The following is a 16,794-nucleotide window of genomic DNA, read 5'->3' as shown; positions in this document are numbered from 1 at the left end:
TAGTAGAAAGAAATAGGTTTAATAATCTTATATTTGATTTATTGCAATCTTATAATAGGAAATACTGCATAGATTTGATTAAATCCAAGGTATTTCCACTTGCTAAGATGTCATTTTTGCAGTGCACTGATACAGTATGTTACTACTGTCTGACTGATATTCATTACCCATACATATGTGTTTAAGAAAAAAAGATTTTTTTAAAAATGACAAGAAATCTTTACTTTTTTCATATAATTATCATTTATTTTGATCTGCCAAAAGACAGTACCTAAATATAAATGAACAATGATCTATACATATAAAAACACATACATTGTATATGCATGTGCATGCATCTTAGCATATTCTGTTAATGATTTCAGTGAGATACCTATGCGGAAAGAGCCAATATGGGAATATAAATGATAAATGATAGATGAAGAAAAAAAAGAGAGGATTAGTAACACTGAGTAAAAAATAATAATAAACAGAAAAAACAGACATAACGTGCAGGCAAATGAAAGTAGAATTCAGATTTAACAAACAGTCAAAAGTAAACAGGTCTAGATTTGAATGGTACATTGTGAAAAAGTCTATTGTTCAAAGTGTAAATAAAAAGTATTATGGAAATAAAATTGAATTCTATTGAATAGTAAGTATATTTTTAATCAGATAAAAAGGAAAGCACTATTTCTTAAATGAACAAAGAATTGTATAATATTGCATTTCAGCAACCATGTTGTCATGTTATGCAGAACATTCCACTTTCTTCACATAGGCAGCACAATGTTCATCCAGGTCTTCCAATTTGGGATTGTGTCACCTTAAGAACATTTAAAAAAAAAAAAGATTTTAATATTTCAAACAAAAATATATTATCCTAATATTTGGTTATCTTTATCTTGAATTTTTTAATGATTGCATCAGGCCATTTTAAAAAACATTTAGTGATCAGAGGCACTGACTCAACTGATTGTCTGAACAACAGAAAAAACAACAACACCCCAAGACAAATAGGCAACAATTTGTCATGTTTAATAGAACAGACTGTATTCATGAAGTTGAAAATTTGAAGGTTACATAGGTGATAATTTATGTGCTGTATTCAGATTTGGGAACAAAGGTGTTAGTTATGTGTGATCCTGACTTTGGAATTAAGACTAAATTGAGTGAGTAAGGAGCAGTGTTAAGTCTAGTGCCACTGTCTTGACAGGTTGATGTTACTACAATATGTCACACTGAAATTCATGTTTTGGACTGTAAACATGCTTTTAAAGAATGCCATTAGGGATCAATATTAAATACATAAATATGCCTATAATAATTAATGAGAAGTATTGTCCTTCCATGAAATTAAATCATTTTTTTTCCTCATGGAGGAGACATCTTAATCAGAGCTGTGGTTACAGTACGGGTTACATTTATGAATTCAATTTAAGTGAGCTGTAAGCATAGTAGATGAATGCTTGGTCAGCTTATCCTTCAAACCTTAAGCACATGCAAACAAATTAACAAAAACAGTGGCATTGCTTTATTAATTTGACAAGTTACAATAGCACATAAAAAAGTGATTTAAAAAATTGCCTGAGTTTAATTTAGTATCTTGTGGCCACATTGTTTTGTGTGCTTGAGTAACTGTCAGTTCAAAATAGAAGATCAAGTGTTGTTTTGTACGACGCCAAATAATGAATGTGGAAGCCATGTTGTTAAATTCAACTAAATTTCCAATGATTAACGTGACTCCTGTTAGAAGGTTGTTTCAATGCTTGCTGTCTTCTCATTCGTATATCATCAATTGTGTTTTCTTTTTTTAAATTGTCTCTTGCTATTATGTTACATCACATTAAATTTCACAGAAAAAGAAAAGCAAAACACTATTTCCTTCTTCAGCCCACATTTTCTATCCATGATATTTGTCAGGTATAGAACATTATAGAGAACATTACAGTATAGAACATTATAGAAGTCTAGACGTTATTGAAAAACTACAATTTTATTGTATTAAATTGTATTAAATTGTGCATATTTTTTAATCCATAATCAAATGTGGTAAATGCTCTCAGGCCTTAAATGGATTGTTATTTCTGTTGTGAAAATAAAGACCTGTGTTGTTGGGCTTCATAGTTACTTCTTTAAATATGCCACTTGTGTTATTCTGTGTCTTATCAACATACAAGACAAACTTATTCTGCTATATCAACAATGCTTACCAATTTCAAAATGCACTAGCTCATCCAGACTTTCAGCGTCATCAAGATATTGAACACAATGGTCTTCAAGAAGAGAACCCTCAACCAAAAGATGCTCAGTCCCAAAAAGTTGGTCTTGGCATCTACAGAGAAAAAATTCCAACATTTGTAAGCAAATGTTTTGTATTCTCAAAATCCACAATTACTGATTTATATGTAAGTATAAAAATAAGCAAATCAGAGCAAAACTTCATTTACCTGATTTGAAACCCCCATCTTCACTCTTACTACTATCACACATGGTCTCTATGTATAAAAAAGAATAAAACATTAATAAATATAATGTAATAAATATAAGTTATATTGCAAAAAAGCAATGTAAGCAGTCCAAAATATTTTGTATAGTAATATTCTGTTACAATCATAGAAAAAATCTGAAAACAGTGTAATTTTGTCAGGTGTATGTGTTGTCTATAAAGTCTCACCATTTTCAGGACAGTCCTTGATATTCCGTAAAAGCCTGCTGTAATATCCCTCGCCTTCAAACCGAACTGCATCTTCTTTGTATTCGTTAGTTGGCCAAGTGCCATTGGTAGTATTGTGAACTGTAAAGCGCGTGGCCAGGCAGTATTCTTGTTCATCAGACGGAAGTTTGTAAATTGACGGCTCCCGTTTCTCTTCTGTAAAAACACAAGAAAATGCACATAGAACATAAAGTTAATAAAATGATTAAAGATGAGGATCCAACAGTATATTTCAAATAATGCATAAAGAACATGTTTGATTATGTACTGCAGGAGTACATAAGTGTTATGGTTTGTTGCTAATAACCATTATTAGACAAATGTCTGTATATATAACAAGGGCAGTTTTGTTCATTAAAACATTACATTAAAAGAAGCATTAAAAGAAGCTCTAAACATTGGTTGTACATGCAAAGGTCTTTTATTCAAACCATGCACATCTGAAAGAATGTACTTGAAAGTACATGTACTTGACCTCATTCACATTTATTACACCCATGACTGTATTTAAATGGCAAGCTGTATAAATCTACAGTCTGGGCTAGAAGGAAATGAGCCCCAGCATCTACTTCATAACATTCTATGTATTACATTAATGGTGCTGTTGTTCTTGGTTCCACAAAAGTCCAAAATAATCCACTTTAAGCCTTTTATTAGCACCAAATTATGTCAGAAGTTGAACCTGTAGACCCAGGTTCTAAAGTGACTGACCAATTGTAGCTTGGCAACTGTAATTATGTGCAGGCACTTTGGATGGACTTTTCAGACTAGTAAATTCTAGATAACCTACTTTAAAGTGTACACTAAATTTGATATGTCCTAAAAGTTAGAAAGGAGGAGTGCATTCCTGTTAATACAATTTTGTTTAGGATTACTTTCATCTGAAACATAGGAGTAGAGGTTTTTGAACTGGATTAGACGTGTACACCTGTTTAACGTTATATATGTAGCTAGATATTAGCTTGTTTGTTTGTTTTTTTACAACAACTTTTGCAGAAAATCGAACAAGGGCAACCGTATTCATCACTGGAGACAGGTTAATGAACTGACCTCAGTTCACACAGATATTGATCTCATAACTAAAACTCTAGCTACATTTATCATGTTAATTGTGTGTCTGCCAAAAGATTTTCTTAAAATTTCAACCAAGTAATAATAGTTGTGTCATATTTCATATAGATTTATAAGAAAAGCTAGGATATCTAAAGTTAGGGCATCCAATCTTCTCTTTAGCCTAATTTTTAACACTGCTAACTTTGCAACCTAAAGAAAATGCCACACCGATGGTTTATATAGCAAATGGTTTCTGATATCCAAATAAACACATTTTAACAAAAATAATAATTTAAGAAATCCTACTGGTTTAGTACAGACCTACTGGATGCATAAATTTCTACAATATATTGCATAATTTAAAAGCTTTGGAACTCAAACATCGTTTTGAATGACTTTATCCCTATTTCATTTTTGGTAATCTTAGACAGGCATCCTGCTGATTATTGAAACTACTTGCAATTTTTAAAAATACATACTCACGTAGTTGTATTATTAATTATGTCCCATGGCCAAAGATTACCCTTAAGTTTGTATCTGCACAGTTTAAGGTGTCATTACAAATAGAGTTTCAGTCAGCCATTCTGTATATTGCTAAAACACTGACTAATATGTGATTGTTTCTACAAATATTGGAAAAGTAGACAATAAACTATCTATCCAGACTCAAATAACAGTTTTACATGCAATAAAAGAACTGGCAAAACCATACTACATGCTCATACACATGTTCTATATTAATGTGCTTAATTAACTAACTAACTTGCCATACTTTATTATATTATGTTAGCTAACACTTAGCCTAGTCAATTAGTTTAACCAAAACATAAGCTTGGTGGGCTAGCTAATGGATTAATAACTTATCCACCCCTGCATGTGTAATACAGTTTTTGAAGAAAGACAAATTCTACTTACTTTTTTCAACAGTCACTTTTATACCCGAGCCAAATATTATTCTACTGTAATCATTCACACAGTATACAAATTAAGCACAGAAACCTTCAAAGGAAAGTCTTTCCTTTCCAGTTTTTCCAGAATCTGAAAAATATTTTGTCATCTATTTCTGTGTAAAGCATTTCATATTCATTTATTTTTAAGCATAGCTCATTTATTATATTATTATTTAAATTAATTATCGTTTTGTCACTTAAGTCAGGTTCAAACTTAGTAAGTATGCAAATAAGTACGCTTATTTGTATGTATGTTGAACTTCAGACTGCTAAAATTAAAGGAATTTCTCTCATTTTTAACTCTTTTATTAAGAGAATAGTTGCATCCGTAGCTTATATTTAAATCTTAAACTAAAAACTGCTGTTAATGTTTTACTAAAATTAATGTATATGCATTTAATAGGCATTAATTAAAATAAACAAACATTAATTAATAAATGTATTTTTCATTTGAAAATGATTTTCTTGTCATTCTTGTTATTTTTTCACATTTAATTCTGTCTATTAATTTCTACTAATCACTAAAATATACATGCTCGCTGTTTTGATTTTATTCCTTTTGGAATTCATTATTCTTATTTTTTATCATCATGGGATTGAAGATAGTAATATGTTGTAGGCTATAGGATCAGTGAAGCACATGTTTACAATTATGTAGTTGCTTACTTCAAATAAATTAAAACACCTAACACCAGCTAATTTAACAAAAATAGAACTTACTTGTATGAATAATTACTTCAGTTCCATGTCCAAATATTATCTTATTCCCAGTATTCACACAGACATTGAATGCACAACAAAAACATCAACTGTTTCCCCATAATCCTATTTATACAAAACTCACTTTATTGTGATTTTCATTCTAAAGTTGGACATCTTTTCATCTTTTAAAGATATTTTGTTTGATGCTTAATCATTTTATTGTACAATGAAATTTATTGTTTGATGTAATTAAACGCAATATTTTGTAAATTTTTAAAATTGTTTGAGTTGTTGGTTTATTTGTTATTAAAAGTTATTGTAAAAGTACTCACTAGGTGCAACTGTCATTTTGGTTCGAGTTCCCAATATAACTTTCCCGTTTTGAGATGCCACACATTAGTAGTTCTCTACACAATAATTCCCATATCTATAGTCTGTAGTTGATAATAAAGTAGCATATGCAGTTGACAAAAATTTTATTAAATATAAAAATGTAAAACAAAATGCAAAAAAAAAACCCACTTTAATCCTAGGGATGGATGGATGTATAGATAGATAGATAGATGTACTTCATTGATCCCCAAGAGAAAATTAGTGAATATACATTTTAGACACTTTTCACTATCTTATTTAAGCATAAACAATTAAACTTAGCAAAGTAATACACAGTATGTTGCACAGGAATTCTGGACCCAACAATTACTGCCTTTTAGGTATTTATATATTGATCCAAATTACTGTATGTTACGTATGTTTCTGTGATTTTGTTTCAGCAGTGAACCTCAACAAGTTAAATTACATTTTAATTTTTCTCAAAGATTAAACTTAAAACTAAAAATAAGCTAACAAACATATTAAATTTTACAACTACATACACTTTCACTTAAAATTATATCTGTACATTATTCCTGAAATAGAGAAACTTACTTGTAGGGATAATTAATTTTGTCCCTGATGCAAATATAACTTTCCCATAGCTAGGATTCACACAGCCACTGACCACAGAACAAAAAAACTTACTGATTTCTCTCATACTAAACAAATGTAAGGAAAAGTTTATATACACTACTGGCCAAAAGTTTGGAGTCACTTGACTGAAATGTTTCTCATAATCTTAAAAATCCTTTGATCCGAAGGTGTATGATTAAATGTTTGAAATCGGTGTTGTAGACAAAAATATAATTGTCCCAACATACAAAAAATTTTACTGGATGACTTATTCGTAGTGAAATATTGTGGAAAGCAGGAGATAAGAGTCCAGAATAGGTGAGAACTCCTTTAATACTGTTTAAAAAGCATCTCAGGGAAATTCCTCAAGGAAATCGGGTGAATACATACAATACAAGAATACATTTCTGGAAATTCTCGGCAAAAGGGGTGTCTACTTTGAAGACGCCAAAATATAAAATTATTTTGATTTATTTTGGATTTTTTTTTATCACAACATAATTCCCATAGTTCCATTTGTGTTATTCCAGAGTTTTGATGACTTTATTATTATTCTAAAATGTGGAGGGAAAAAAATAAATAAATAAAAAATAAAGAATGAGTGTTTCTAAACTTTTGACTGGTAGTGCTTATATAAAATCTTATTCTAATAAAACAATTTTGTAGATTTTTGTGGAATGCTTGCTTGCTCATTTTATTGGAATAAAACTAGCTAAGTAAAGGTATCAGTAAAAGTAACAAATTGAAATTAATTTTGAATTAAGTTCTAAAAATTATTAGAAATGTTTTTAGTATTGAAACTTCTAAATACTCACTAGAAGTAACTGTAAATTTATTTCCAGTTCCAAATATGACTTTCCAGCTTCCAGAAGTCACACACTGATAATGTTTTAGTGTAAATTTGCCACATCTATAGTATATTAAGCAAATCAATTAGCATGTGTGTTAATTGGCATACCTGTGGTTTGAAATAAGAATGTAAGACAATTTGGAATATTTTAAACCTAGATTATTCCTGATATATCGAAACTATGAAAAACTTACTTGTATGGATATTTAGTTTTGTCCCTGAAGCAAATATGATTTTCCCATAGCCGTCATTCACACAGCATGACACTATACAACATTAATGCTCCAGTGAATTACAATCCATGATAAGCAAGAAACATAATTTCGTGTGCAATTTTTTGAGCAACATAATGACAAATTTGGCTAATTGTTGCACGTTTTTAATTAAGTAAATTCTTAAATCAACAGCTTATTATTAATGCTGGCTAATTTTTATTGGAATAAAATTAGCTATGCGAACATGTTGAGAAATGTATTGAAAAGAAAATATTATGGTCTAAAATGATCAAAAATAGTAAATATACACTAACTAATATGACTTTCCAGCTTCCAGATTTCACACCTTAGCCGTGCTTTATAAAAAATGTTTAGAATTTTGTCATTTTACTTACTTAACTGAACTGTGAGCCAAGTTCCTTTGCCAAGTATTATTCTATAGCCATCAGTCACACTACCACTGTCATCATCTCAAAAACCACTCAGTATGGTGAAAAAATTGCACAGCAATTTTTAGATATTCATCTGCACATTTTCTTAAAAAGCTGTTTTTTTCTTAAAAGTAATATTATATGTTATACTCACATCTTTTAACAAACTTCACATAAGATTTCACATAGTGCTGTATTATATTAGTTTATGCTAAACAACAGCATATATTTCTTGTGGTTGTAGCTTTCATAATTGTTACCTTTGCTTTTAAAATAAAACATTCTGACAGGGCTGTGAGTTTTAAAGTTATAGAAGGCTAATAGCTGATATGATACAATATAAAGTGTTTCTGAAAAAGCTAATGATACACTTACTAGACTGAACAATCAATGATGTTCCATTTCCGAAGATGAGCTTGTCATTTGCATAATTCACACACTAACAAACACCTTAGCAAAAAGTTACTGAAGTCCAGTAGAGTTCAGGGTCTAAAATATGGGTTTAAATATGGGAATTACAATGTTCCTACTTGCTGAATCATAGATGTTTTTCAGGGGGCTTTTTTTTCATAGTTTGATCATTTGTGGGATATTGAGTATTTTTATTGGAATAAACAAGTTCAATAAATACCCTGTTGAATATAATACATTTAATTTTTTTGTTAAAAAAAAAATAATTAATAAGTACTCACTAGCTGTCACTGTCAATTTGGTTCCAGTTCCAAATATGATTTTCTGGCTTCCAGAAGTCACACAATACTAGTGCCTTAGACAATAATTCATATGCTTTGCCAGAACACTGTACATAAAGATTACGTAATACCTTTTAGGATAATATATGCATGTTCCCTTAAAATATGTACTCATATAATGTTTTGACCATTTGACATGTGATTTACTGTTTGTTCATGTTCATGGAAGTACCATGTTTTAAACCAAAAAGGAGAGAAAAATAATTCAAATTTGAGCTGTTGATGTTCAAAAATCATAAAATTCTTTCTCATTTCTGATACTTCCTTTTTTAATTTAGTATTTACACTAGCATAATTAGCTACATATGTATAGTATATTAATTTAAAACTCCCCTACTAATACACAATGGTATTAGCTTTATAAGATTTTTTTTTTAAATAGGCAACCTGTAAATACAATGCCTGGAATTAATCACAGGAAGACAATTAACTTACGTGCCATCACTATCAGCTTTATCACCTTTCCAAAGATAACATTATATCCTCCAGTAGTCACACATTATGAGACCACAAACCAAAAACTGCTTAGCTAAACAGATAAGAAATATTACTGAATATTTTTGTCTAAGCTTATAGTATACTTTTAAGTTCTTCACTTTACTACATTGTCATTTTAGTCATACATATTCTGTCAATGTGAATTAGTGATTGATTAAATATAAACATTTAAAGTTACCTATCTATTTAAAGAATTAAAATGCAATAATTGCTGTTTTTAATGCACAGTCAATAATAATGCATATAAAATAGTCAATGCGCTTACGTGATTCAATTATTAACTTGATTCCAGTAGCAAACAATAGTTTTCCCACTGCAGCTCCAGAAGTCACACATTATCAAACTACTCAACAAAAAGTACTTTAAGAACACGAGATTGATTTGTTCATATCTCAAACTTAGACATTTAAGCTAATTAGCAGGCTCATCTTATAATACCATGAGTACATTGTATGTGAATTATGAATGAAGAAGCAACAATTATACAATACGTTCATACACTAATATCAAGAATCATAAATGAACTGATAAGTACTTAATGGCATCACTGTCAATTTTATATATTATATAACATTTATTATAGAATGATTATTTGTGTAGATGTATTGTGTTTTATGTAATAAATGTATTTTTATGTAAATTTTATTTCGTATTCTTAAGTGGCACTTAATATCAGTCCTTAATATCAGTTTACACAATTGAATATGATTGATTATTTCTGAGCTTTTTTACATGCTAGAATAATGTTACAAGACAAGAAGAAACATGTTTTTCGTAATATTAGTTATATTCTATGGTAATATTAGAATAGTATGGTAATTAAAATATTAAACAGTATTTAACAAAAGTTCTATAAAATGTCTTGGAAACTGAAAATCTTCTATAGCTGAAAAGGTTGAAATAACAAATCATATTCTTCATTATGACCAACCTGGTGAAATATGCCATGTAAAGTATATTATCATGATAATAAATAAGTACTTACTATAATTAACAGTCAGCTTGATGCCCTGACCAAATATAAGCTTGTTTCCGAATGTCACACAGTGTTATGTTCATTACCAATATCTACCATTTTAGAGAATTGAGATTTTGCAGACCAGTACATCTCAATTTATTAATTTTAAGTTATTAATAATAAATATAAGTGTAGCTAATTATGTTCTTTTTCTTTTGCATTTATGACGTTTGACTTTTACTTAATACATCATAGGTCATAAACATTAGAGAATATTTAAGTTTAAAGTATTATATTTTAAGTTCTTCAGTTACCATTGTAATTTTACTCGGTACAACTGTAGTGTATTAATAGTGCATTAATTTAATACTCCCCTACTACTTTAAAGAAATTTAACCAAAAAAAGCTTGTCACATAATAGGTAAACCATAAATATATCATATAGTATGTGAATTATTGATGAAGCAGTAATATATATTCATGTTAATACAATAATATAACAAATGAATTAATAAGTACTCACTAGCTGTTACAGTCAATTTGGTTCCAGTTCCAAATATGATTTTCTTGTTTTGAGAAGTCACACATTATTAATGCCTTAGACAATAATTTCCACTTCAATTCAACATACAAATTAGCATATGCACTTCTCGTTTGATTATGCGCTTTGCAAAACTGTACCTAAATACTATTCACTACATTTTGATATTATAATAAATACATGGTACCTTGATGTATTGTTTGAAATGTTTTACATTTGACATGCGATTGGTTGTTCATGCATGTACAGTGTCTTAAAAAAAAAAAAGAACAAAAACTACAAAAACGTTTTTGAATTCTCGATATTCTTGATAATATCTGTCTCTTCACATGTTTATCTGCTATTAGCTACATTTAACATATAGCCAGTTTGCATTGTTACAAGTGTATCTATATCTATTAGCATGCAATCTAGATTGTATGCTAAAAGATGTCAATGTAATTTTTTAATAAAAATTTTATTTTGTACTTTTTAAGTGACATTTTAGAGTTGGGTGGTGTACCCCATCGAGTTGAGTATGCTTTTTTTTGTCGTAAAGCTTATTTACATGCTAGAATGATATCACAAGACAAGAAAGAGTTTGGAAATTTTACCACTTACTTGAAGAAATGATCAAACACTTATTTCTCTGATTAGCACTTAACATCTTTGATAGCTGACGAACAACCTGATGAAATATGCCATGCAATGTACATTATCAGGATAATAAATAAGTACTTACTATCATTAACAGTAAGCTTGATGCCTTGACCAAATATAAGCTTGTATCCTGATGTCACACAATGCTATATTCATTAGCAATATCTTTCAATTTAGAGTGTATATTTTGAAGACTCGTAAATCTCAACCTCTTTAAAATAAAAAGAACTATGACAAATGTTTAATAATACTGACTTTTAACTGTAAAAATTGTCATTGAAAATGTAGAACATTCGAAAAATGTTCATGTTCTTACTGTAATAGATGAATGAATTAATAATTACTCACTAGCTGTCACTGTCAATTTGGTTCCAGTTCCAAATATGATTTTCTGGTATCCAGAAGTCACACAATATTGCTGCCTTAGACAATTATTCCCACACACATTCAACATACAGATTAGCTATAGACTTGTTACTTTGGCATTGCAAAATTTATGTACCTAAATTCTACCAATTTAATTAATTTAATTAGTACTAATTTGTGTACTTAAAGCACATATGTTTATGAAAAACTAATTGAATGAAAAATGAGTTACATATACTCATTTAAAACTGCCATACTAAGTCCCAAATGATATTAAATTTAATGGTTAATAATTTTAGGCAACATGTAAATCAAACACCTGAAATTAATCAAGACAAGAAAATTAGCTTACGTGACAGCACTATCAGTTGTGTTGCCCTTCCAAAGATAATTTTCTCAAATCCTACAGTAGTCACACATTATGAGACCACATTCCAAAAATTAAGCTAAACCTAAAAATGTAATAAACATTACTTAGAATGATACTTATAGTGTCTTCCCTTAACTGCATTGCAAATTCAGCTATATATCTGTAAATATGAATTAGTGATTGATTTTATATACATATAATGTATATAAGGTTAACATATAAGTATGTTAACCTAAGCTATTATGTTCTTTACTTAATATGTTATTGCTCCGAGTATAGCAACTTAAATGCTAAAATAGTTACTGCACTTATGTGATTAAATTTTTTACTTGATTCCAGTAACAAAGAATAGTTTACCCACTCCACCTCCAGTAGTCACACAAACTACCCAACAATAAGCACTTTAAGAACACCAGCTTCATCTGCTTACACTTCTATCTATATTTCTCTTACTTTTATAGAAAAATTAAGTTCATTGCTAGCATATCATGCACTATGTATAGCATAGATATATTGTATGTGAATTATTTATGAAGCAACAACATGCATTCATGTTCATACACTAATACCCCACAAGCTGAATTAACTTTAAAGTAATTTCTGTGAATAATACTTTACAATGCCCCAGTCAAGTATAACTTTCCAAATTTGCCATTCATTTAGTTGAAAAAAAAAAAATGTCACTGAAAATTAAAAACTGTTGAAAATCTTACATCGCTGAAAAGACTGAAATAACCTAATGTGCTTCATATGGCCAACCTAGTGAAATATGCAATGCAAAGTATATTATGGTTATGATAAATAAGTACTTACTACAATTAACAGTCAGCTTGATGCCCTGACCAAATATAATCTTAGTTCCTGCTGTCACACAATGTTATATTCATAAGCGATATCTTTCATTTTAGAGAGTTTATATTTTGCAATTCAACTTGCAAAAAACAAACAAATCTAACAAATGTTTAAACATGTTTATGTTTTTGTAGTTCAGCGACGAATGATTAAACTTATTTTCTAATATAAAGTGGTGGGAAGTATAAAAGTACAATCACTGCTAATCTACTTAAGTATGGTTTATACTGTATATTTATGTTTAATTTGTTATTTTCTTATCACAGAAATATGTGACCTAATATACATTATTACAAATGTTTAACTGCTGTTAGCTACATTTTGCAACGTATGCATCTCAAATAATAAAATAGCTAATATAAATAACTTACGTGATTCAATCCTTAACTTGATTCCAGTAGCAAAGATTATTTTACTCAGGGCACCTCCAGCAGTCACACATTATCCAACTACCCAACAATAAGCTCTTTAAAAACACCACCTTAATTCTCTCACACCTTAAACTATTTTTTTAAGAACTGTAAGCTAAATCAATTAGCGTATCATGTAATTTGTAATAAACCAGAAGTATATGTGATTTGTTTATGAAGCAACAACATATGTTGTTATATCTGTTAACTCAGGTTTACATTTGTGAAAATAAGTAACGCTTGCACAGTTAATTCTTTTTTTACACAGCATTTTTGTCATAATTATTTAAACTTTTTTCATTTTAAATGTTACTTACTTAACTGAACTGTGAGTAAAGTTCCTTTGCCAAATATTATTCGAACACTATCAGTCACACTATTACTGTCCTCATATCAAAAACTTACAGCTGTATGTCCTATAATCTTCAGGATTTCACATACCATAGTGTACTGTATTGCTACTTATCATAACCAATTACATGTATAACATGTGGTTGTAGTTTTGGTCATTGTTTTACTTTTGGTTTAAGGGAACTTCAAAATTTATACGGTGAAAGGGCTTTGTATTTTAAGAGTAAAGTACACTAATACTTCATATGGTACATTTTAACAATACACTTACTAGACTGAACAATCAGTGTTGTTCCCTTTCCGAAGATGATCGTATTTGCGTAATTCACACACTAACAAATGCATCAACAAAAAGTCCTCTAAACTTCAGGGACTGAAATATTTTCAGTTTTTCACCCATATTTACTGTATATGCTAGGTTCACAAGAATATTTAATATTAGGAACATGAAATAAAAGTGGTCCTAATTTAATGAATTCCTAAATCTTGATCAATTTGATCAATTGTTGGATGTTGACTTGTTATATTGGAATATAACAAGTTCAGTTAATATCTTGTTGACTCAACCAGAATTGTAAAAGAGACAAATGAATTAGATTTGTACTCACTAGCTGTCACTGTCAATTTGATTCCAGTTCCAAATATGATTTTTGTGTTTCCAGGTGTCACACAGTGCTAGTGCCTTGTACTTAATTTCCGACATCTTTAAAAACACATCTTTAGTCTATTCAAAATACAATTTCGTTTATAGTTTATACGCTTCATGTTCGTTTATGTGCTTTGCAAAACAGCTGTACCTAAGGATTGTTTGTACAGATTTTGTGTTTTATTTAATTGTATTTTTATGTGCATTTTATTTGGTAGTTTTTAAGTGATATCTCAAAACTGAGTGGCATGACAATCCTATCCCTCATAACATTTTATGCCATCAAGTTAAGTATGGTTTATTTATATATTTTTAAGTTTGATTACATGCTAGAATGCAAGAAACATTTTAGTAACTATGCATAAATTCTATAATTAATTAATATGGGCTTCCTTTGAAGAAATTATCTTATTTCTATAAGAATGACACTTATTTCTATAAATACCACTTTGAATTACTCAAATCTGAAAACTGTAGCGAAAATCTGTGTATAGTTTGTCAATGAAAGACAATGAAAAAACAAGAACTACTGTTAACTAATAAGAATAATTTATCATATATCAAGACACAGGTAACAATAAAATCTACCAACCTTTTAAATATAAATAAATTTCACAGATTTATTTCTTGTACGTTTTTTAATCAGTTATTGGTCTGATTGCAACTTCTAAAATTCTAAAACAGTTCATGCACTTACGTGATTCAATTATTAATTTCATTCCAGTAGCGAATAATAGTTTCCCCACTCCAACTCCAGTATTCACACACTATTAAACTCCCTACAAATAAGTACTTCCAAACATATTTACTCTTTCTTTTTTTAAGAAATGTAAGCTAACTACCTGGACATGTACAGTATATGTGTATACTGGACGTGTGTGTGTGTGTGTGTGTGTGTGTGTGTGTGTGTGTGTGTGTGTGTGTGTGTGTGTGTGTGTGTACACCATAAGCATAATTTTTGTGAATTATTTACGAAGCATGCTTAAACATGCAGCCTTGCAGGTGTTCAAGTTCATAAACTAATTCCACCCATGCTGAATTAACTTTAAAGTAAATATAATAGAACTTTTTTTTAACTTTAACTTCAACAGGCAACGTTAACACCTTTATGAATAAATGTTGAAAATAAGAAAACATAATATCTTATAATATCGAATTATAACCAATCTGGTAAAATATGCAATGCAGACAATATTATTATTACAATAAATAAGTACTTACTATAATTAATGGTCAGCATGATGCCTTGACCAAATATAAGCTTGTTTTCGAATGTCACACTATGCTATGTTCATTAGCAATATCTATCTATAGAGTTCATACTGTCGATTCCAGGAGAACAAAATAAACTTTAAAAAATAAACCTAACAAATAATTTGCCAGTTTTTTTTTTTCTTGTACATATCACTTTTAACTTTTATTTACTGCATACCTGGTTATATGTCGTTGTATTTGCACATTTTACATGTGATTTGGCTGTTTGTACAAGTACAAGCAAGTACAGTGTCCTAGCCCAAAAGCACAGAAAAATAACTGAAATCTTAATGTTCAAGATTTATAGGGATATGTGACCTAATATCTATCCTCACACATATTTTTTCTGCAGTTAGTTACTTTTTGTGAATTCCAGTTTGCATTGTGAAAGGTAGCTACTGGCATGCAAGCTAGTTTGTATACTCAGAATTATCATGCTATATAATGTTTGAACGACTCCAACTAGCTGAATGTAGCTATCTCGACTTAATACTTGCCCACACTCTTTCCCACTTTGGCAAAAGGCTCAAAAATGTATCTTTAGTAACTGAAATTTTCCTGCTAATATCTAATTCTATTGACTTTAAAAGATAAAATATCATTTCAGGCAATCTGTAAACACTTAAAATTACTCAAGGGAACAGATTTAACTTACGTGACTGCACTATCAGTTTTGTCGCTGTTCCAAAGATAATTTTGTCATATCCTACAGTAGTCACACATTATGACACCACAAACCAAAAACTGCTTAGCTAAACGGACAATAAACATTAGTGAATATTTAATGTTTAAAGTTATATTATTATAGTTTTAAGTACTCTAAGAGAATTAGGGATTGAATAAATAGAAATGTTTAAAGATATCTCAACACCCTCTACACCTTTAAACATGAATGTATCTTACACATTGTATACATTGTTTCCTTGGTTATTTCTCTGATCGAAAATCCTAAAATAGTTAATGCACTTACGTGATTCAATTATTAACTTGATTCCAGTAGCAAAGAACATTTTTGCCGCTGCACCTCCAGTAGTCACACATTATCAAACTCCCCAACAAAAAGCTCTTTAGTATTCCAAATTCATTCACGCCTCAAAGAATATTTACTCTTTTTTTAAAAAAGAATTTCAAGCTAGCTAGAATTCTAAGCTATCACTTAGTAAGTTCGCCATAATTATATAATTTCTGAATTATTTATGAAGCAACAACATAAGTTCATATGCCTTCACCCATGCTACATTAACTTATATTTACAATACTTTATGGTAATAGGTTTAACTTCAATAGGTAAGAATGTTCTTATAAGCGCAAAC

General features: G+C 29.6%; 1 protein-coding gene across 1 annotated transcript; it reads right to left on the bottom strand.

Annotated features, from left to right (window-relative positions):
- Positions 1–242: 242 nt before the first annotated feature.
- LOC108267351 (uncharacterized) lies at positions 243–16,211 on the bottom strand (the record flags this gene model as incomplete). The annotated part of the gene is given in 5 exon segments (NM_001329271.1): positions 243–805; positions 2,193–2,314; positions 2,430–2,477; positions 2,657–2,851; positions 16,137–16,211. Coding segments are annotated over 4 exon segments (425 nt in total), but the record flags the coding sequence as incomplete, so codon positions are not given.
- Between the last annotated feature and the right edge of the window lie 583 nt (positions 16,212–16,794).

Source organism: Ictalurus punctatus, chromosome 7 (assembly GCF_001660625.3).
Source record: "Ictalurus punctatus breed USDA103 chromosome 7, Coco_2.0, whole genome shotgun sequence".
In the NCBI taxonomy this organism is placed as follows: domain Eukaryota; kingdom Metazoa; phylum Chordata; class Actinopteri; order Siluriformes; family Ictaluridae; genus Ictalurus; species Ictalurus punctatus.
Note: the sequence above shows the minus strand (reverse complement) of the source record. Positions and strands in the feature narration are given on the sequence as shown.